Source organism: Phyllopteryx taeniolatus, chromosome 9, assembly GCF_024500385.1.
Source record: "Phyllopteryx taeniolatus isolate TA_2022b chromosome 9, UOR_Ptae_1.2, whole genome shotgun sequence".
In the NCBI taxonomy this organism is placed as follows: domain Eukaryota; kingdom Metazoa; phylum Chordata; class Actinopteri; order Syngnathiformes; family Syngnathidae; genus Phyllopteryx; species Phyllopteryx taeniolatus.
This window is the reverse complement of record NC_084510.1, coordinates 25,346,669-25,367,971: the sequence shown is the minus strand read 5'-3', so window position 1 is coordinate 25,367,971 and position 21,303 is coordinate 25,346,669. Positions and strand designations below refer to the sequence as shown.

At 41.3% G+C, this 21,303-nt stretch overlaps 2 protein-coding genes across 5 annotated transcripts; one reads left to right on the top strand and one right to left on the bottom strand.

The window, feature by feature from the left end:
• Positions 1-57: 57 nt before the first annotated feature.
• Positions 58-12,441, bottom strand: ddi2 (DNA-damage inducible protein 2). Of its 3 annotated transcripts, none has more exons than XR_009789997.1 (11): positions 12,331-12,441; positions 11,987-12,160; positions 10,284-10,413; positions 9,350-9,682; positions 7,896-8,022; positions 7,633-7,760; positions 6,355-6,483; positions 6,161-6,264; positions 5,872-6,064; positions 4,369-4,574; positions 2,826-2,963 (listed from the first exon to the last, which is right to left on the bottom strand). XR_009789997.1 is itself a non-coding variant. In XM_061783561.1 (11 exons), exons 2-10 carry the CDS (start codon positions 12,122-12,124, stop codon positions 4,407-4,409), a joined length of 1,293 nt encoding a protein of 430 aa, XP_061639545.1. In that variant the 5' UTR covers positions 12,125-12,160; positions 12,331-12,441; the 3' UTR covers positions 2,826-2,963; positions 4,369-4,406. The 3 variants fall into 3 exon arrangements, 2 of the variants coding, with proteins under 2 accessions (XP_061639544.1, XP_061639545.1); XM_061783561.1 differs by having other exon boundaries at positions 4,369-4,417; XM_061783560.1 differs by lacking the exon at positions 4,369-4,574 and having other exon boundaries at positions 58-2,963.
• Positions 12,200-20,394, top strand: si:ch73-361p23.3 (tumor necrosis factor receptor superfamily member 21). 2 transcript variants are annotated; one of them, XM_061783567.1, is made up of 7 exons: positions 12,200-12,307; positions 15,176-15,295; positions 15,402-15,536; positions 17,175-17,241; positions 17,329-17,594; positions 17,668-17,772; positions 19,368-20,394. In XM_061783567.1, exons 1-7 carry the CDS (start codon positions 12,223-12,225, stop codon positions 19,442-19,444), a joined length of 855 nt encoding a protein of 284 aa, XP_061639551.1. In that variant the 5' UTR covers positions 12,200-12,222; the 3' UTR covers positions 19,445-20,394. The 2 variants fall into 2 exon arrangements, with proteins under 2 accessions (XP_061639551.1, XP_061639550.1); XM_061783566.1 differs by lacking the exon at positions 12,200-12,307 and adding an exon at positions 14,917-15,096 and having other exon boundaries at positions 19,368-20,392.
• Positions 20,395-21,303: the final 909 nt, after the last annotated feature.

Sequence of the window (21,303 nt, the reverse complement as noted above, 5' to 3'; positions counted from 1 at the left end):
TTTTTTCAAATTATAAATATTACGATTATAATTACACATATACACTCACACACGGTATACAAATACTAATCCGGTTTTATTTTGCCATTTAAAATCTCGTATGAGATAAACGTAAATAAATCTGACAGATGACCCGGAGAAGGCCGTGATACAAGATGGCGGGTACATTTGAAGCCATATTCTCACAGACAAAATGAAAAGAAAATAAAGTTGTGCGCACCCGTCTTGATTTGACATATCAAATGGCAACCCCCCCCCCCCCCCCCCCACAAAAAAAGCCCTTAAATTTGATTTTGTGTCCAATATATGTTTTCTCACTCTTATTTTAGGGACAGTTGTAGACTTGTTCAATTTGTTGCATTGTGGCAACTTTTAGAGATCACTTACTGATACTCTTCCAACAATAACTTTTGCTAAAAATACATTGGTTGGTGACCAGTTCAGGGTGTACCCCGCCTCTCGCCCGAAGATAGCTGTGATGGGCTCCAGCACACCCGCGACCCTAGTGAGGATAAGCTGTTAGGAAAATGGATGGATAGATGTAAACAACAGAGGGCAAATTATGTTTTCTTTGAACAATAAATGATTTACAGTATGTGCCAACATTAGGTTAATCTATTGTAGAAAACAGGTTAAAAACATGGATGATCGGTCAGAATCTGAGCATTTTTCCCATTTTCCAGTCAAAATCAGACCGATTGCTATGGTGTATTAAGAGTGTTTTTTCCTCAATTTTCTTGAAAACAGTCAGGGCTGACAATCACAGTGTCTGCCTACCAATAATCAGGCCAAACATGATCAATTTCTCTCCCTTCCGATCAAATTCAGTAAAGGGCCGATTATCATACAGCTGTAAAAGATCAGCCTTACCGATCATCCAGTGGTGTGGGGTAAGTGGTCCCCCCGATCACCTTGCAAAACAGTTGAGGTCGGAAAGAGGGGCACAAACATACCAATAATCAGGCCAAACTTGAGCATTCTCCCTCCCTTGCGATCAAAGTCACCAAAGGCTACATTCTGGGATGTCTCTGAAAGATTATCTCGCGGTGTGGGATGTGTTAAGTGATTTTTCCTCCTGTCTGCTCGGAAAACTCTCAACGGACAATCGTAAATGTTAAACCTGTTCAATCTTTATGACCGCAAATGCTTGTGAATGTGTTCAACACTGACTTGCGCTGATTTGCAGACTGTGTGATTTTGATGTGAAATGGAATGATAGCCAATCAGGAAGGTGCTTCTATTTCTTCTTCGACCACTACGCTTTCGTCTTTGTATTTTCCAGCAGTTGGGATGTCCTGTGGTACCATGCTGCCTCTCACAGATCAGTCTTGGTACTAAGACAGATACCTGGTTTGGTGGAAAAGACTCACGATCATTAGTGGCGATATTGGTGTCGGTGTGTGTGTGTGTGTGGTGTGTTGGGTATCTGGAGTACACGACACACTATTCAAGCAGTAAGAACACACTTTTTTTAAGCTTGTTGTGTGGGATCTCTCATAAAAAAATCAGTTAAAATGTTAAAATATGGGTATGTGTGTACCCCACTTAAGGATAAATGGCAAATGATATATTGAATGGTTCCACAATAAATGACATCTGTCAATGTTGGATGACAAAGAAAAACAATAAAATAAAGCTATAGTAGAAAACACGTTAATACCATTGAGATGGGTGCTCGCCCGAATTCTCTATATAGCTATAATATCCGCTATGTCAAGAAAAAGGATATTATTAATCAGTACTGTGTGACAGCATATCCCTGTTAAGACACGCTCCCTACAAAGAGGGGCACGAGACATCTGGATCAAAAACCAAAAGCGTAAAGGGAGACGAGACGGCGGTGGGGGCAGGCTCGGAGTCTTAGGTGGGCACGGTGATGCTGCGGGCCAGGAGCGCCAGCAGAGCCAGCTCCACGACCCCGTGCGCCTGCTCGAGAGCCTCTGCAGCATCGCGGGCAGAAAAACCTGCAGCCTGGATTCTCTGGATGTGTTCGGCCGGAAATTGTTCCGTAACGGGGACGGGAGGAGGTATAGCGGAGGTGCCGGTGACAAGACCGTCCGGGGTGTTTGCATCCGGGGCTCGTCGGTGCGCATCCTCGCTCCCCTGCTGCCTTTCGGGGGGTTCCCTGCAGTCCCCTTCAGGATCAGGAGAACTCGCCGGCTCAGGATTATAAATGTTAGAGTCTCTGGCTTCAGCTGGAGGGTGCGGAGGACTCGCCGACTCAGGGTGATAAATGCTGTAGTCTCTGGCTTCAGCCGGAGGCTCTGGAGAACTCGCCGACTCGGGATGATAAATACTGGAGTCTCTGGCTTCAGCTGGAGGCTCCAGAGGCCCATCCGAAGAGTCTGCTCCTTCTCTCTCTGAGGGCATGTCGCAAGCAGTAGCTGGTTCGGCTTTGGCATCGCTTTGTTCTGCACTGACTCGGGTCGCATCCGCCTCCTGGGGATGCGTAGTGGGGCGGGGGCCACCGCAGTTGTTGGAAAGCAGCAGTTCATGGAGTTCCAAGAGAGCGGCAGCCAGAGATGGGATGCTGTCAGAGCCCTCGGGCTGATCCCTGTCAGAGGAGTTCATTTCGACAGAGTCCAACTGGCCGGGATTCGTCGTTTGGGACCTCGTCGCCTCATGCTCCATGGGCTGACTGTCTGCAAGCTCTGGATAGGGGAGCGTGGGGCTGTTCTTTACCTTGGATGTCCCCTCCTCGCAACCCTCTGGACACTGAAGGGCTTCAGCTGACTGAGCAGGTCCCTGGGCTTCTTCTACAGATATTGTATGATCTTCTGGAGGCTGGAGCTGATCCTGCGCTATTGGCAGAAGTAGCTCCTGGAAGCCAAGTTGGTCCTGGGCCGACTCTGAGCAATCAGAATCGAGGTTCTGCGGGTGGGCGCTTGAGGACATTTGGTCTGAGGCTGTGGGTAGTGACAATGGCGGCGGCTGTGGTGAGGTAGTCTGTCCGTCTGCAGTGTCTTTTTGGTAGAAAGAACAAGATAAACACAAGCAAACATCGTGAGCTGGTGGAACCATGTTGGAAGTTGTCAAGGAGTCACAGCACATCACTTTTTCGACATTTTGTTATGTTACAGCCACATTCCAAAATGGATTTAATTACTTTCTTCCTCAAAATGCAACACCCATAATGACAATGTAAAAAAACATTGTTTTTGGATAATTTTGCCAATTTATAAAAATGACAAACTAAGAAATCACATGTACGCAAGTATTCACAGCCTTTGCCATGACTTGTGGGGAGTTGTGTAATATTTTGAGTGGAAACAAATATTCCATTTTGTAACAAGGCAACATAACAAAATCTGAAAAATGTTACAGTATCCTGTAAGGCTGTAAAAACTGATGTACATGTGATTTCTTAGGTTTTTTTTATTAATTTTTTAATAAAAAAAAAAAAAAAACATTTTTCACATTGTCATTATGGGGTGTTGTGTGTTGAACTTTGAGGGTAAAACAAATCTGATTCCACATTTTATTATGGCACAGCCTTATTCCAATATGGATTAAAATATTTCCCCCCCCCCCCCACAATTCATTGAAAAGACTTTGAATACTTACTGTATGTGATTTTTTTTTTTAGTCGTCTTCTTATTTTTTAAATACATTTTCACAAAAAAAATAAACAAATAAACATTAGTCACATCGTCATTATGGGGCAATTTGGCAATTTAGAATGTTGAGGGTGGACATTATTTAATCCATCTTGGAATAAGGCTGTGGAAAAAGTGAAGCGCTGTGGATACATTGTGTCAAACCTACAGTGGAAGCTCTCAAATGAATGTTCAACCAAAAATGTCCTAATGTCAGGCAAGTTCTGTGTGATGTTTCGCTTTTTCTTTGGGTTTTTTTAAATGTGTGTGTATACATGATCCCACCTGTTACTGCCATGCTCGCGCACATTTAGCCTCAGTCATTTGCATTGAGAAATGCCTCCAATTGACCACACATGGCAGCAGGAATCCCTTTCAAGAATGCGTTGATGGATGACTTCCCTCAGTTGTTTGTACACATGGTCAGAGATGTGCGTAAATTTACGCACGACTCCAAGCACAAGCCCAACTTGGTCGTTTGCCCCTAATGAGCAGAAGTGCTATCGGAAAGAATGGATGGGATGACAAACTGTTTCGAACTGGGTTTGACCTCAGAGCTTCCATTGTTTGTTTGCACATTCACTAAAGTTAAGTTTCCTGTGCTTCTCTTTATCTGTCCTTATAAAGGCAAGCTGCATGCAACAATGCATAAAAACCAGTATCAGATCCTGCGGAAAAAAAATAAAACCATAATCAAGGTGGTAAAATAAAATCCCAAAAAAGCAATGGACCTTAGCACCGGCAATGGAGGGCTTGTGAGTTTTTGCAGTACCTGATTGTTTGGCCCCTCTCCAGGTGTCTCCATTTGCATCAGTGTTGTCCTGCTCAGGGGTTAAGGCGACACCGCACACATCATGCAGAGGTACGGAGAAAGTTAGCAGTGGCACACAGAACGTGCAGCAACCAAATCACACTTTTTTCCCCGCATGCGTGTCTTTTGAACCTCATCGACGCTGTTACTGCACCACAGAACTCCAACTAAATTACAACAACAAAGCTGGTGTTAATGATGGAAATATCTGTACATACTTCTGGTTCCGGTTTGTTTAGTGATGTTGATATAGCAGGCATTTGAATTATTAGTTCAAGTACGTACGCAACATATTGTTTGACCTGATTAGCTAGCTCCCTGATGATTCCTTTCTCCTCAATAAGTATAAAATTTTAAAAGTTTGAACAACAGCGGTCCATCTACCTATTTGGACTGGATGATATGGCTTTGAACAAAATCTTCACTAAAATCCAATTTCTACTTTTAAATCAATGTTTCCCTCTTTGCTTATAGAGAAAGCAAATGACAATAACGTATTAGTCAAAAGCATTTATGCCTTTGTCCACCCCGCCCCCCCATTCTGGCATTTGATTTAGTTCACCTGATCCAAACTTTTTTTTTTTGTCCCCAGAGTTAACTTGCATTAACTTCTGCAAAATTTATAAAAGTACATGTTTTTGGGTTTACGGATAATGTGAAAATTAGTGCTTCCTCTGGGAAACTGTCCCTTTTGTCAAAAGGGTGCAATGCAGTTTCACATTGCCTGTAAACATGAGGCTTACTAAATTAACTTTTTCAATATTCAACAATTTAACATAACAAAGTAAGTTATCAAACTACATGGCTCGGCTGGTCCATATGTCTGTTCCCAGCTCTGTCCAAGACAGAAACCCAAAGGTTTGCGGCATTGATGCACAAAGCTTGGGTCAAAGGTTTCCAACGTGGATAAAATATTGCTTTTGCAAAATACAAGGCTTCTTTTCCAGTCATATGCAAAACAATCGGAAAATGGTTCTGTTTAAGGTTCCATTTGTTGGCAGGAATTAAAACTTGCTCGTCACTTTTAGGAGAAACCCGCAAGAGGGGTCAGAAAAGTCGCTAAACATAGCGACCCAATCGTTACGTACCCAACTCTGTGCTTTTTTAAACTTGCTTCTCTCATATCACAGCCATGTAGTTGCCATAAGCAGTGCACATCAGCGAGGACATAATTCTGACTTTTCTACTGATTTAGCATAGGTTAGTAATAAGACTGCGGCACGTTCCAATTTAAGTACAAATTCAGGTTACGTCCCCACTATATGAACGGAGCGCGTTGTAAACAGAGGACCCCTGTGTCTAAGGTGATGGCGTGACGTGATCATGTGAAAGCACGAATGGAGTTTATGTGGCCCATGCATTTGCCATTCTAACGGAGAGGGTACAAAAAACAACAACAAAAAAACAAAAAACAAACAAAGAAAAAAAAAAACACAGGCCTCTGGTTGCGGAGACCATACGTACCGCTTTCCTGTATTGACCGCTGAAGTGCCTCCGCGAGCTCCCTGTCTGCTATCTCTTCGGGGCGGCTTTCCTCACGCCCCTCGGGCCCGTATGCCAGCCGGGCGCATTCGGGCAGCTCAGCCTCGGACAAAAAGCGAGTCTCGGTGCCCGTCGTGCCAATGAGAAGCACGCTTTTCTTCAGGTCGATTGAACACTACAATACAAAAAAAGTCGATTTCATCATACTTCAGGGTTAGATTTTGCATCTTAAATTCAGGGATTGAGAGTAGGCAAGACAGGTGATCCATACCTGGTGTCTCTTGAGCATGTCCAGGCCGAGCAGCATGTCCATCGGCTGGTCCTCCAAGATGGAGAAAGAGCAGGGAAGAAAGTCCCCTTCAATCTGGACCTGAGCTGTAAGGACACGAGAGACAGATCACGTCAACACACAGCGCGGTACCGTACCATCTTTCTCATTAGTGGGCTCCACACAAAAACACTCACCCAAATGAACCCTGCCGATTATCTTCTGCGTGCCCACTCCCTTGGCGATGCCTGCCCAGCGCCGATCTACCAGTCGCATGATGTTGCAGCGCTCCGCACAGGCTTGGCTCATGATGGTCATTTGGGCACCTGAGAGCCAAACAAGAGACCCCTTGAAAATATCCAACTACCGTACATACAATACATTTTACTTGTAAAGGCTGTTTGGAAAGTCACTGTTATGGTTATATTTTCATAAACAGACATGTTGTCATATAGAACACAGGAAGTACACAAAATATATGTATTCTATAATGAATGTTATATTTTATAAGTTCTGTTAATAAAATAGGTAGAAACAAAGGTCCGACATTGACGGTTGGTAAGACGCTAAATATGAAATCATCATTGAAATGTTTCGTATCATATCATGAATACACAGGGCCAGTACCAGTTCTGAAAGCGTCACCACAATTTGGCTCATGTTGGCCCCACAGTGCCACCACTCAAAAAGGCTTAATCTCGGACCCTGGAAACATGTTTATTATATTGACATTCTGAACATCCTGTGCCTCATCAAACGGATACAGGGGACATATTGTATTACAGAAAACTGACTTTTTAATTGCTTGTATACAAATAGTTGAGTCTCTGGAGTGCCTGCCCACCCATCGAGTGTGAAATTTAACAACCAAGTAATTCCTCTATTTGCCTATTTCAGAAAATGTGTCTGTAAGTGAGCAGTTTAGCGCTCATTTGACAGTGAGGCTAATTTACAGAATAACCAGCAAACACTCGACAATGACATGAACTGTTAGGCTCGGACACTATCATGCCGACACATCCACATCACCGTGGCGCCACCGTTATCCTGTCAAAATCAAAAAGGTAAGCAGAGCTACATTGAAATTTTTGGATGCACAGATTAGCGTTAGCTTCTGACCATCGGCACAAGATATTTGATTACTCAGTGAAGTTGCTGACGCACTGGCGAAAAATGCTTTATTGTCTTCATGGGTGCTCGCTTTCTACTACATTAGAGTAGAGGCCGTTCTAGTCGCAAGAAACAAGCTCCCGGTCGTCACGGTGACGAAAGATGGATGCGCCATTGTCGCAGCATTACCAGTATATGGGGCATGGTATAAAAAGTGGCTAATTTCACCAAAATAAAATTCCTGATCCTTCGGGGTATTTTGACAACAGCATGCCATAAACATGGTCTTAAGACACGTGGAAATTGTTTCACATTGTGAAAAAATACATAATGTCTCCTTTGAAGTCCAATCCACCAATAATTACCTGAGTCGACAAAAGCTTTCACAGGGTGCCCGTTGACTTTGCAGTTAATGTAGAGCATAACCACCTGCCCAAAGCTTTCTGGGGCCTCCTCCATTGCAATGGTCATATTTTCTTCTACGTTGTGCTGCCTGGAATGTGTGCAGATTCAAGCGTTAAACGAGAATGAAAGCATCCTGCAAACTGCTTCCACTCCTTTGCATTTGTTTACTTGACAGTCACGCTTGGTGAAAAAACAAAAAAAAAAAAAAAACTCTGGAGCAAACCTGATATCCTCCTCGATCTTTGCCTGCGCTTCCAAATCGAAAGGATCCGCAGTCAGAAGTCGGATTCGCTCTTGCTCCCGCTTGGCTCGGTCCTGCTGTTGCTCCAGTAGCACTTTGGTGAAACGCTCTAAAAACAGAACGAGACGTTTACACCACCATCAACTGACAACATACCGAGTAGACCACTGCAGGTAGTGAAACAGTACACCTCTACCGAATTGCGAATGGCTATTTGCAAACCCAGCTAGTGGCAAAAAAAAATTTCTGTAAAATACAGGGTGATTGAAAAGTAACACCCTATTTTACAATACTTAGAATTCATTCATATGTTGTAATATTTTTCTCAATTTTTTTATGTATGTTTCATGATTAAAGGAGCATGTCTATTCTACCAAACCGATGACTTTGGAAGAACTTGAAGGGCAAATATGAGAAGTTAAGTCTTCCATGCCACAAGAGTTCCTTGTGAAATCAGTTAATGCGGTTCGCAGGCGGATTGAGAAACTGGTGGCTAATGCTGGCGCTCATATCGAATTTTAAATAAAACTCCATGCAATACACTTTCTTCTCATGTTCATTTCTTGTAAGAATTATAGCTCAGAAATAAATTACAAGTACTTAAAAATAGGGAGTTACTTTTCAATCAGCCGTTATATAAAAAGCAGTAGTGGACCATCAGGGCCTTCTCCGTTGATCCAAACACTATCAGATGCACTGAACTATATTTATAATTCACATCCTGAATATTTGTTCCTTGAAATCGTATACATTATTTTCCCTAAGGTTTATTCTCTTTATTTTCATGCTTCCAGTTGTTAGATTTTTTTCCCCCCCAATCATATTTCAGCCTCTATGTGCTGCCATGGTAATCTAATCTGCCCAGGCCCTTCAGCATCAGTACTGAACTATAAACTATATTAGCAATGGGACTGATTTTGTTTTTAACCAATCAGATTTCAAATTCACCCCAAAGTCAATTCAGATGATTCATACGGCTGCAAAGTATTATTTTCATAATAGATTCAACTTTTTTTTTTTTTTTTTTACATAAATTGATTTTGAGTCAGTTACTGGTTTGACCCTTAACATGTCTGAAAATAGGCAAAAATGCTGATCACTGTTTTCCAAAGTAAAAGCAGATGTTTGCAAATGTCTTATTCTGATTAAACACAAAGATAATCAGTCTGCTTTCATTGAGGACTACAGAAATCAAGAGAATATTTACTGTTGAGAGGCTGAAAACAGACGATTTGGACAATTTTAAGTTGAACAACGACTCTAAATGATTAATCAATTATCAAAATAGTTGCTGATTAAATGTATAATCTATTAGTTGTCTATTATTGCTGCACCTATAGTTTAAATGACTACAATAGGCAATTATAAACATTTATAGGGGAGGGTGTTCCATTATGTGCAAAGCTTTGCTTCCCAAGCATCGCTGTTTTGTCTACCTAGATCTCCGCTCAGCAAGGCCTCGGCGAGCGGCGGGTTTCGCTCTTTCAGCAGGGACAGCTCATGTGGATTGGAAAGGAGCATCTGCTGCAGTAAGGCGGGGTCGTCAAGCCCCTGAGAAGAGGAGCCGCGAAAGGTCGGCGGCGTGGAGGGTTGCGTGCTGCGCTGGGGCTGCTGCTGCTGCTGCTGCTGCTGCTGCTGGGGTGGTGGCGGCTGATGCTGCGGTGGTGGCGGTACAACCTGTTGTTGCGGCGGCCTGATGGTACTATGGGGAGCAGTCGAAGTCGAGGCGCCGGGGACTGTGATGGAGCGAAAGTCGATACGGGGCAGACCTACATAGTGAACGGGAAGAAAAGGTTGGTAAGTTAGCGGGATAATATGGCAAGAACAAAGGCTTAATCACCAAAAAGATTACAAGAATAAAAATACAGAGGGTCCTCGGATGACAAGTTTCATTCCAACCATGGCGGCACAACTCATATTTGTACATACGTAAGTGGGAATGCGCCAGTCTATCAGTAGCCTTCGCCAATGCAGGAAAAGGTGGAAAACTCAGGGCTGGAAGATATGGCCTTAAAACAATTTTACTCACAAAAATCTGATTTTAATAAAAATATAATCCCCCCCCCCCCCCCGAATACTTTTACTGAATAGTTATTTTGTAAGATGGGTTCGTGTACATGCTAGACGCATGATGTTGGTCGTTTATCCTTTTTTAAGTGCTTTGCGGCCATCCTGTGGCATCTATATGCAATAACATACCTTTTTTTTTGGGGGGGGGGGGGGGGGGGCTTGGGGTGGGGGGTGCGTGCGGGGGTCAGTTAGGTTCACTGCAAATTAAAACATCCTGCAGTTTTAGTATAATGGGCCTCCATTCAGTGATGTGTTGTGGTCACCACCTTTTCAGTCATAGATTACATGAAATACTCTCACCTGGGAAGGCTGGCTGAGTGGGTGGCGGCCCTCTGTCGGCTTGCCTGAGGACCACCACGTCTCCATCCTTGACGCCGTAGGTCCCCAAGGCACACGTGGGGTCTTTTAGGGGCTGCTCTCCATAGGAGATCTTAAAATAAATAAGTAAATAAAGTAAAAAAAAAAGAAAAAAAAAAAAGACTGAAAACATACAACAACCAGCCACAACAATATGAAAATATATATATGCTGTATGAAAAAGTGTTTATTAATGTGGTTGCGCAGTGGATTAATGTGAAACTGCATTGCACCCTATACAGACAGCTACATGTGTGTTTGTGCCCATGGCATAAGTAACTTGTGCATTTGTGAAGGCAGCATTAATGCTGAAAGATACATACGGGTTATGAAGCAATATATGCAGCCATCCAAGCAACGTCTTTTTCAGGGACCTCCCTGCTTATTTCATTTTTTTTTTATGTATTTTTTTTTTTTTTTTTTAATTAAAACAATGCCAGCTACATTCTGCATGTGTTACAACAGCGTGGCTTCATAGATAGAGAGTGCGAGTACTAGACTGGCCTGCCAGCAGTCCACCTGTCTCCCATTGAAAATGTGCATTATGAAACACAAAATACGACAACAGAGACCCCGGACTGTTGACGAGCTGAAGTTGTACATCAAGCAACAATGGGAAGGAATTCCACCTACAACACGTCAACAATCATTGTCCTCAAATTCCAAATGCTTGTTGAGCGTTGTTAAAAGGAAAGGTGATGTAATACAGTGGTAAACATGACCTGTCACAGCTTTTTGGGAATGTGTTGCAGGCATCAAATTTAAAACGAGTAAATACTTGCAAAAAAAAAAATGAAATTTTATCAGTTTGAACATTAAATATGTTGTCTTTGTTGTGTATTCAATTGAACCATCACCTGGGTGCCATCTGCAAACTGTTCAGCTCTTGACAATTATTTTATAAACCTGTGCTCTTGTCTTTCTTTAATTACATTAAGTTCATAATTTCTTATACGTTGCATGTTTCTGTTTTGAGCAAGCTTTCCAATGAAAACCAGCCTTTTGAAAATGGGATGAAGATCAAGAAAGTTATCAAAGTTTGAAACTGATAATTCGATTGATTCAACAAAAAAAAAGTCAAACAAAATCCTCTTTTGTCTTTGCATTAAGACGTTGGCCAGAAATCAGTGTATTTGCAGCCATTTTAATAATTCATAACTTTAATATTTGTCACATGTAAATGATACTTGTCACTGGAATCGTCTTTAAAAGCTCTGTCTGATTGTGCTGGTCTCGTTTGAATCAATGCATCTTTTTTTACACACAGGGTGTTGGTGACAGTACTGTGACTTGGGTAAATATTTTTTTGCCCAGCTCGGTTTGTAACGCGGCTTCGGCTTCAAACTGTGCCGTTTATGTTGTTTGTTTAGCCGCTAGCTTTCACAAACAGACCTGAGCTAGTCTGACGAGAATTCCATTAAATTCGTTTAAAACGACGTGATTTACTTATGGCAATGACACCAACAGAGTACGCTCTGTTAATAACACTTAATAACGAACGGTGTGCGGTTGGCGAATTTCCCCACTGCTCGGGAGGAAATCGCAAGCAAAAGTATATGATTCATGCTAGCAAAGCCGGGCTAACTAGCCACAAGCTAGGTTAGCGCTCCCGGCTCCGACGAGCTTCAAAGCCCGGCTGTCCTTACCTGAATTTCTCCCGCCGGGATTCCCGATTCGAGTTCACAAAGTGCCACAAAGTCTCTCAGCTCCAGCTCCGGGGATACATCGAGGGCGAATGTGGTTTCTGGGCGATCCCTCGGCGCGCAGAAAACGGTGACCAGCATCGCTTAATTTTGGAAGCAGAATCGCTTGGCAAACCGCTGGAACATAAAGGCACTCACTTACTGCATTTCCTTTATTCACTCACACAGGAGGACGCCGCATGTTCGTGTTGGATTTGAGCCACTATTTAGACATATTTCACCCTACTTGCGCCGTCAAATTGAATGCGTGGACCTTAACCGAAGGTAGTGAGTGTTTTTGGACTTACTAGTAGGCGTATGATGTGACAGTAAATCATTCAAAAACTGAAACATCAAGAATTTTGCTCGTATTCGCCCAGCAATGCCGTACCTCCTAGCCCAGCTGGTTTTTGCGACATACCGTATGACGGAGGTTGGAGTCGTGAAAGCTCATTTTTACGCTCCACTACTACTGTACCACCGACAGTATGAGAAGGAAATATTTTAAAATAAATTTACGTAAATAGAAGCGGTATTGAAAAGTAATATGTAGATAGTATCTTTAATGTATCTTATCTCTTATAGATAATTAAAATGTATTTTATTATATAATGGATATATGTATTATGTAATTTAATCATAAAAATGCTCAGAAGCTAATAACATAATATATAATAATAACATATATAGTACTGATTTTATTAATTATTTTGTATTTAATTATTATTAATATTCAATTCCAAAACATGCATGTTAGATTCACTGAATACTCAAGATTGCCCATAAATGTGAATGTCTCACCCACCTGTGGCCGAGACAATTGATGAATGATCAAATATAATGGCTTACGTGTGTCCGAAGGATACCGGAAAAAAAGGAAGTGTGTAGTGACCTTTGTTTGGGACACTATGTATGTGTGCGTGTGTGTGTGTCTATTTATGGACATACTTGGCAAATAAAGATGATTCTGATTCTGATGTATGTATGGGATGGATGGATGGATGGATGGATGGATGGATGGCTGTATATACGTACAGTCCCCTCCAAAAGTATTGGAACGGCAAGGTCAATTCCTTTGTTTTTGTTGTATACTGAAGACATTTGGGTTTCAGAAGAGGAATTTGAGACAAAAGTTCAGAATTCCAGCTTTTATTTCATGGTCCATCAATTTGATGGCGGTTAATCTCGGTCCCATCAGTCCATAAAAGTTTGTTCCAAAACTTTTGTGGCTCATCTCTGTACTTCTTTGTAAAATCCAATCTGGCTTTGCAATTCTTTTTTGCTGATGAGTGGTTTGCATCTTGTGGTATGGCCTGTATATTTCTTCTCTCAAAGTCTTCTTCGAATAGTGGAGGTTGGCAGTGATGTGTTTGGGTGTTTCGTCACAGCTCTTACAATGTTTCTGTCATCAACTGCTGTTGATACCCTTGCCTGACCTGTTCGATGTCTGTTACTCAGTACACCAGTAGTTTCTTTCTTTTTCAGGACAGTCCATATTGTTGTATTGGCTATGCCCAATGTTTGTGCAATATGTCTGATTGATTTTCCCTCTTCTTTCAGCTTGAAAATGGTTTGCTTTTCTCCCATAGACAGCTCTCTGGTCTTCATGTTTGCTTAACAGCAAATACAGTTTTCACAGGTGAAACCCAAAGCCACAAACAAGCACTATCTAATATTTAAGCAATGTCTCTGAAAGGCAACACCTGAACAACTAGGAACACCCGTCAAATGATCCAATCCTTTTGCTCACGTGAAAAGTGGGTGGCTTCACACAAAAGGTGCTCTGTCCTGAGTTGTTTAACACATTTGGTTTTAAATACCATGAAACAAAAACTGGAATTCTGAACTTTTGTCTCATATTCCTCTTTTGTTCTGAAACCCAAATGTCTTCAGTATACAACAAAAACAAAGGAATTGACCTTGCCGTTCCAATACTTTTGGAGGGGACTGTATGTATGTATGCATGGATGTATGTATATATATATATATATAATTTTATATGTGTGTGTGTTTGCGTGTGTGTGTGTGTGTGTATGCACACGGCATAACATGTACAAAATACAGCTTGAAGAGATTTTATTTTTATTCCAGCAGATTATTTAAATCGGTAATTTTAAAAAATGAAATCTATTTTTCTTTTTCATGAGAATGATTATTATTATTATTATTTTTTTTAGTCTTGCAATCTGTTTATGTGATTAAACCAAGTATTGGCAGCAATTCTTATTCCCTATTTTCATAGTTTCTTGTGAGAGTGCGCTCAGATGCAACTTTAAGCACTTTTGTGGTTGTAACTTTGCAAAGATTAATCCAAATTGCGTGGTGGTTTCCATGGCACATATGCAAAGTACCATGTCATGTTCTTACCAGCAGAAAATGTAGCATAGTTTCCATTCCTTAACCGCAGATAGATGAAGATGAAAAACAGATAAAGGTTAAAAACATGATTAAATTGCTCAAATGCTGTATTTTTTATTTTCTCTCTGAGTTGGCGTCTTCATAGATGTGAAATAAGAATGACTATTTTTCTTTCATGTAGCTGTATTTTTTAGTATTGCATTTATATGTTGTTATTTGAAAAAAAATAGAATAAGGAAACTTATTTGCAGTTTATAATCAAATTGTTATTTTATTGTTTTATAAAAAATGTACAAAAAAATAGTTAATGAATAGTTTCAAATATATGGACTATACTAGTTGCTAGGTGAAAAACTATACGGGAACAAGTATTACCATCTTTGTGTCCATCTTTTTCATTTAAAAAATGTTAGTGTGCATTGAAATAAATAGATAAGTTTAAAAAAAGTTTTGTAATGATGATGTTTATGTTTAATTCTCAATTTGAACTAGAATTCTGTTCATTACTCATAACCCAGATGAAGCTGTGGGTCGGTGTCACACAGGAAGTCATATTCATGGAGTGACAGACATAAGCGGTGATTCCGTCTCACAGAGTTTCTTTCTTTGCGATATTAACCCAATACAAAACATGGCTCTTCTCCTCAAACTGCTCCTCTTGAGTCAGACTTTTAACAAATTTGTTGCTGATTTGGATCTGTTTTCTTGCCCAAAAGGTAAATTTCTGATTTACTTACCATACGAAAATCTATTTAATATTATTACATTGTCTTTTTCTTCTCATCCAAACGGAAGGCCAGCTGATTAAAATGCACGGTGCAAGTCAGAAATACTGTGCGGCATGTCCTGAAGGATACCACCAGCCCGGAGAGAATTACTCCAAACAGTGCAAACCGTGCACAAAGTGTAACGAAGGTATGCCACACGGAGTGCTTTCTTGACATGGAGTGCCATTGAAATATTGTGGGTTCCAAATTTAAACCTGAATTGAAAGCAAAACATGTTGGTTTTTTTTTCTCAGTGTCGGGAAGTGAGGTGACAGAGAAATGCACAAAGGAGACGGACACGAAATGTCAGTGCCGAGAAGGATTTGTTCCTGTGGAGCCTGATTCTGCTACTTGCGAATGCAGTGTTGGATTCGGGCTACGTCGTGGAGGTAAAGATGGAAGCAAATGCGACTTAATGTTTCCCAACTTTTATTGAGCCAAGGCAGATATTTTACATTAGACAAATGCCAGAGTACACGACCAAACAAAAGTATATAGACTGAAATAATTATCTCAGTTTATTCACAATTACATGTTCTCATTGGCTCAGTTGGTAAAGGGGGTCATCCAGTGACCAAAGGGTCACCGGTTCAAATCCCAGCTCTAACTGTCAGCTGTAGAAGTGTCCTTGGGCAAGACACTGAACCCTTGGTCCCAGTGAGCCTGGCAGTGCCTTGCATGGCAGCAACCGTCCATTGCTTTGTAAAGCGTTTTGGGTACTGCATGGTGCTGATAAAGCGCCATATAAGTGCACTCTGTTTAGAATCAGAATCATCTTCAGTATGTTGAAAACACTGCGGTAGTTGGAGCCACTCTAGCATGACAGCAAACAAGCCACTATGACACAATTATACATTTTGGACATAAAAACACAAGCACGGAGAGTCATTGAGAAATGGAGTGGCACCAGGAATTTCATACGGATAAAATGGCCATGATGTAGAGAGTTGTTAAGCAATTTAAAGTGATAATTCTGATACGACAACGACAATTGTGCAAATGGTGCAGTGAGTCCTCAAGGTGGCCAGCAGCGATGAACAACAGTTATGCAAATAACGCAGAGTGACGCAGCTGCAACAATGAGAACTGTAATAATGTCACAACAGAGATTGTAGAGTAGGCAAAAATTGGCAAAATTGGCCATGTCACTATGGAATTTAAAGTCAACTCTTTTATGAAGTTAATGGAACCAGTTACCCTTCTGTCATCCAGTGGAAAATCATTTAATTGTTCTGCCTGTCACCGGCATAGATACAGTAGATTTATGGTAAATAAATAGTAATTCTCAGACTAATTAGGTGAAATTGGATCATTTCCTGTGGGACATGTTATGTCTGTAATGGTACACTATTGTAACACTATTATAATGTATAGAATCACTCGCCTACAACAGTGGATCTCAAAACCCCAGTGGTCCACGAGCTGTAACCTTGGGGGTCCCCAAAATAATATGTATTTCATTATTATGTTGTAAAAAACATTTGAAACGTGCATACCTACATATGGGAACTGGTGTGCCAATAAAACAAACATAGTAAACCAATTCCTCCTCCCTACCTCAGGTTTGGACCAATCAAAAGCTCTCATACGATTGCAACATAAAACATACAGTCAATCTGACATCCCTGCATCATGCATGCAGCATTTGTAGCTCTCTCGTACACTTCTCTCATGTAGAGTTGCACAGGTTAGGTGAGGCAAGGCAACCTCGGTAAAAAATGTTTAGCATGGACGCACATACCTAGAACCTCTCTGTTCGCAGCCATGTTGTTAGTTGAAGCAGTGCATGTCAGCTAGCCACAATGGATAAATGTTGATTTAATTTCAAATGAATTTGGTTAAGGTCCTTTCTACTAAATAGGTCGTGAAGATTTAGGTGGGGAAAAAAGCACATTTTGAAGGAAATAGGCTTGCACATGGTTGTTGTGTTTAGTTGGAAAAATAAAAACAATTCCTCCCTGTAATAGGGGCCTTCTAACCAAAATGTTTGAGAACCCCTGGTCCATTTGATCTTCTACTTCTTCCAGAATGCTCAAAATGTGAGGATGGCTCCTTCAACCGACGTCCCGACACCCCTTGTATAAAGTGGAAAGCGTATGCTGCACTATTCTGTTGCAAAAAAAAAATAATACAAAATAAATAAGAGCATTATAATAAACGGCCTTTCTTCGTCCATCTAAGGTGTAAATCCGGCGTGAACATCAGCGGAAACAGCACCTCTGACGTCATCTGCAATGGCGAGCCAAAGCGTCACCCGCACGGCTCTCCCACGTCGAACCGCACTGTGTCTGTCAACACACCTCCACATGAGAGGGCCCAAAGTCATAACAGCATTCATGCTGATGCAACCACCACCACCACCACCACCACCACCGCAGTGCATAAAATGCTATCTCGTGACAAAGTGGAGCCGGCCCCTCTTTCAACCACCACCAACTTCCACATTGGTAAGATCCTTTTGGATTATGGCGGGACACTATTCGTGACATCTCACGTATTGATTGTACGTGTCTTCTTCAGGTCTGGCCTTTCTCATCTTTGGAATTGTTGCACTGCTTATTCTCAGTGCTGTGACCTGCAAAGTGCATGTTACTACTTTTGTGAGGAGATGGTCAGGAGTGCAAAGTATGTCGTTCACTTTCTTGTACAGTACAAGATGCTTTATGTCGAAGAACTCAAACTTATTTTTGCTATTCATGTCACTTTTTGCTGTGCAGACGTCCAGCGGCCCAATCGTTTTTGCCCTAAAGCAGGGGGGCCAAACTCAAATTCACGGTGGGCCAAAATGAAAAATTGGGACAACGTTGCGGGCCAAACTCAATATTTAATGAAAATCACTGCGATGTGCATGTTTCCCTTTTCTGCAGAAATGTAGCGTTAAAGTTTATCATTGACAACAAACTTACATTTTGCTTAAACACTGAATCTGGAATAAACAAACTTTGATATTTTAAACACGAGAAAGCAAATTTGCGATAAAAGACATCAGTGGTATTTGTTTGTTGTTTTGTATTTAAATAGATAACATGAATTCTTGTCTCTCTATCTTCTATTTATCCCCAACTACCTTTCTTTTTTATGTACATTTTTTTCAAAGGCCAACAACAAAACAACCCAAAAAAAAATCTGAATGTCCTTCAATAAAAATCCAAACCTCAAACTATTAACAGTCCCTGCCTAGGAGTTGATAAAGGGCATTCAAAAAACATGAATTCAATTATGTTATATTCTTTGTTACAGCCGCGTTGCTCCGCACACGACAAACAGGTCTGTCTTTTACTTTAGTGAACAGATAATCTGCCTCCCACCTGTCTTGGAAGTTAACTGTTTTCCATCTTTCGTTTGGCCATTTTTGGGCAGGGGTAGTGTAAATTTGCTCGACTGGTAGCATAGTTGCTAACGACTGCAACAGAAAGGGAAGGGGCACTTGCCGGTCTAGACTGATGGGCCAACACACTCGCAAAGGATTCTAGGATTTGTAATATTAGTGGCGCATGTGCTATGTACTGGCGGCCCAGCTCTAATACACATTTAATATGGTCTTACGGGCCAAATAGAATTACATCGTGTGCCAAATTTGTTTGACATATATGCCCTAAAGTAAACAAAACTGTTTTCTTTGCAACTTGAGGCAGAAGGACTCATCGCAAAACAAAGCGGAGAAATGACAGGCAGGGAAGGCAAAAGCCCAGTATATAGACTGTATCGTCTTAGTTTCAGGGGCTCAATCATTTGTGCCTCCAAGTCCACAAATTGTATCCCTAGTAACTTGGGGCAGAGGGCCCCGTTGGCCCACAAAGTGGCGAAAGGACAGGGAGGGTCAGCAAGAACACAGTTTATATATCAGAGTTATAGAGCCACGATCATTTGTCGCCGCAAAGCAAATAAAAACTACATGCATACTCACAAAACTATTTTCTTAGCAACTTGGGGCATGAGGGACGTTCTGCCCCACAAAGCAGAGAACAGACAGGGAGGTGGGCAAAACACAGTTTATATACTGTATACAGTATGTGGTTGGCTTTTTTGGCGGGCAACCTGGACCGAGAAGTGGGGTCCAATCACCACAAGTCAGCAGGGATTTTCACTTGTGTAACGTTTGGTTTTTTTGACTGTCCATTTTATACATTGTCAATATACAAACATACACAGTGTAACGGGACATCTTCATACTTTAATAATGAGCTTTCTATTGCTGCTATTCTGGTTGTTTCCATCAGGGGATTTGCTGTACCGCAGGCCCGTTGAAGAAAGCGGCGATGGCACTCGCTCCAACCTGAATTCAAAGAAGCCTTAATCTCCTGGATAATATCACAGCACATGTTCATATGACCTTGTTTTTCGATATTACTGTAAGAATGACCTGAGTCGTTTGCATGTTGCGTCCTACATTACTTAACTGCTACTAGATGCATATTAATGTTGCCGTTTTTTTTCTGTTATTCTCAAAGTTTTGTTGAGTGTCTCTTTTACAATAGTTGAAAACACTGCCACAAACATGTTGTCAGCGACGTGTGGGCTCGGGGAATTTCTCTGAACGACGTCAAATGTGTTTTGTTTCCCCTTTGAAAATGTTAGCTCTCTCAAGCATATTTTCTTTGGAACCTCGCGCAGCAAATGTGAGGAGCTTCATTACGAGCGCCCCTCATCATTCAAACAGTGGACTTTTGATTAGGAGTGAGCGTGTGACACACAAAACTGCTTTTTATGTTGTGTAGAAAATGTATACAGTAAATGCATGGGACATCCGGGAAGTTGTTGGGCTTCAAAGAAATATACAGCAGTTTGTGGGCAGAATGAGAATGTCGGGTTTACTTCTGTAAAGTACAGAAACTTCACAGAAGCAAAACTAAATGCCTCACAAACACTAACAATACAAAGCTTTTCCCAGACAAGAAAACCATTTTAGAGTCAATCAAATCCTTTTAGTGTGAAGTGCACAAACACACACACAAAAACACACACGCGGTCGCACGCACACACACATGCACATGCGCACACGCACGCACACAGTGTGAGAGAGAGTAGTATTGATTAATGTATAAAATAGTACAGTATTTAGTTATGCATTGTATAGTACAATATTGTATCATTCACTAACATATACTACACGACAATACAAAACCATATACTATAACATACTTTTAAAAAGTATCATACACTATACTTCACTACACTTTCCATACAACTCATACTGCTGCTCTACTACAGGTACACTACATTATAGAATCAACTGCTATGCTACTGTGCTTTTATACTGTGCTCTACTATACAACACGACACTTCACAATCGAAACAACTGCTATACTACTGTTCTGTATTGCGCCGTACTCATTTCTACAATTATATACTCTACTACAATATAATGCAGCCCTATGGGGGGGGCACAAACCAGTGCAAACTGTAGGCCGGTCCCAAGCCCGAACTTGGAGGGACAGATGGTGGTAGACTTTGCAAAATGGATGGAAATGGCTGTCGTGAACACTTTTTTTTCCAGAAGAGGCAGGAACATACGCTGACCTACAAGAGCGGAGGTAGAAGCACGCAGGTGGACCGAGGAGAGGTGAAAGGAATACATTGAGATGGGACAAAGGGCAAAGGTAGAGGTGGCAAAGGCCAAACAAGAGGCATATGATGACATGTATGCCAGGTTGGACACTAAAGAAGGAGAAAAGGATCTATACAGGTTGGCCAGACAGAGGAATAGAGATGGGAAGGAAATATGAGTATATTGGTCGAAGGATGATGAGGATGGAGCTGCCAGGCAAGAAAGCTAGAAGGGAAGGTTGATGGATGTGGCGAGGGAAGACATGAGGGCAGTTGGTGTTCGAGAGGAGGATGCAGGAGATAGGCTGACATGGAAAAGGATGATGCGCTGTGACGACCCCGAAAGGAAAAGAAGAAGAAGATACTCTCCTACAATATACAATATAAATAACTGCTATAGTAGTGCTCAATTATATTGTACATGACTATATTACTGTATACTATACTATGCACATCATTTCTATGCTAATGCACTATTATACTGTGCTCTACTATACTGTATTATACTATGATAAGCTATACTATAATACTGTTCTGTTATACAGCACTATACTATACAAACAATGGTTATACTACTGCTCTATTTTAGTGTGACGTACTATAGTGTAC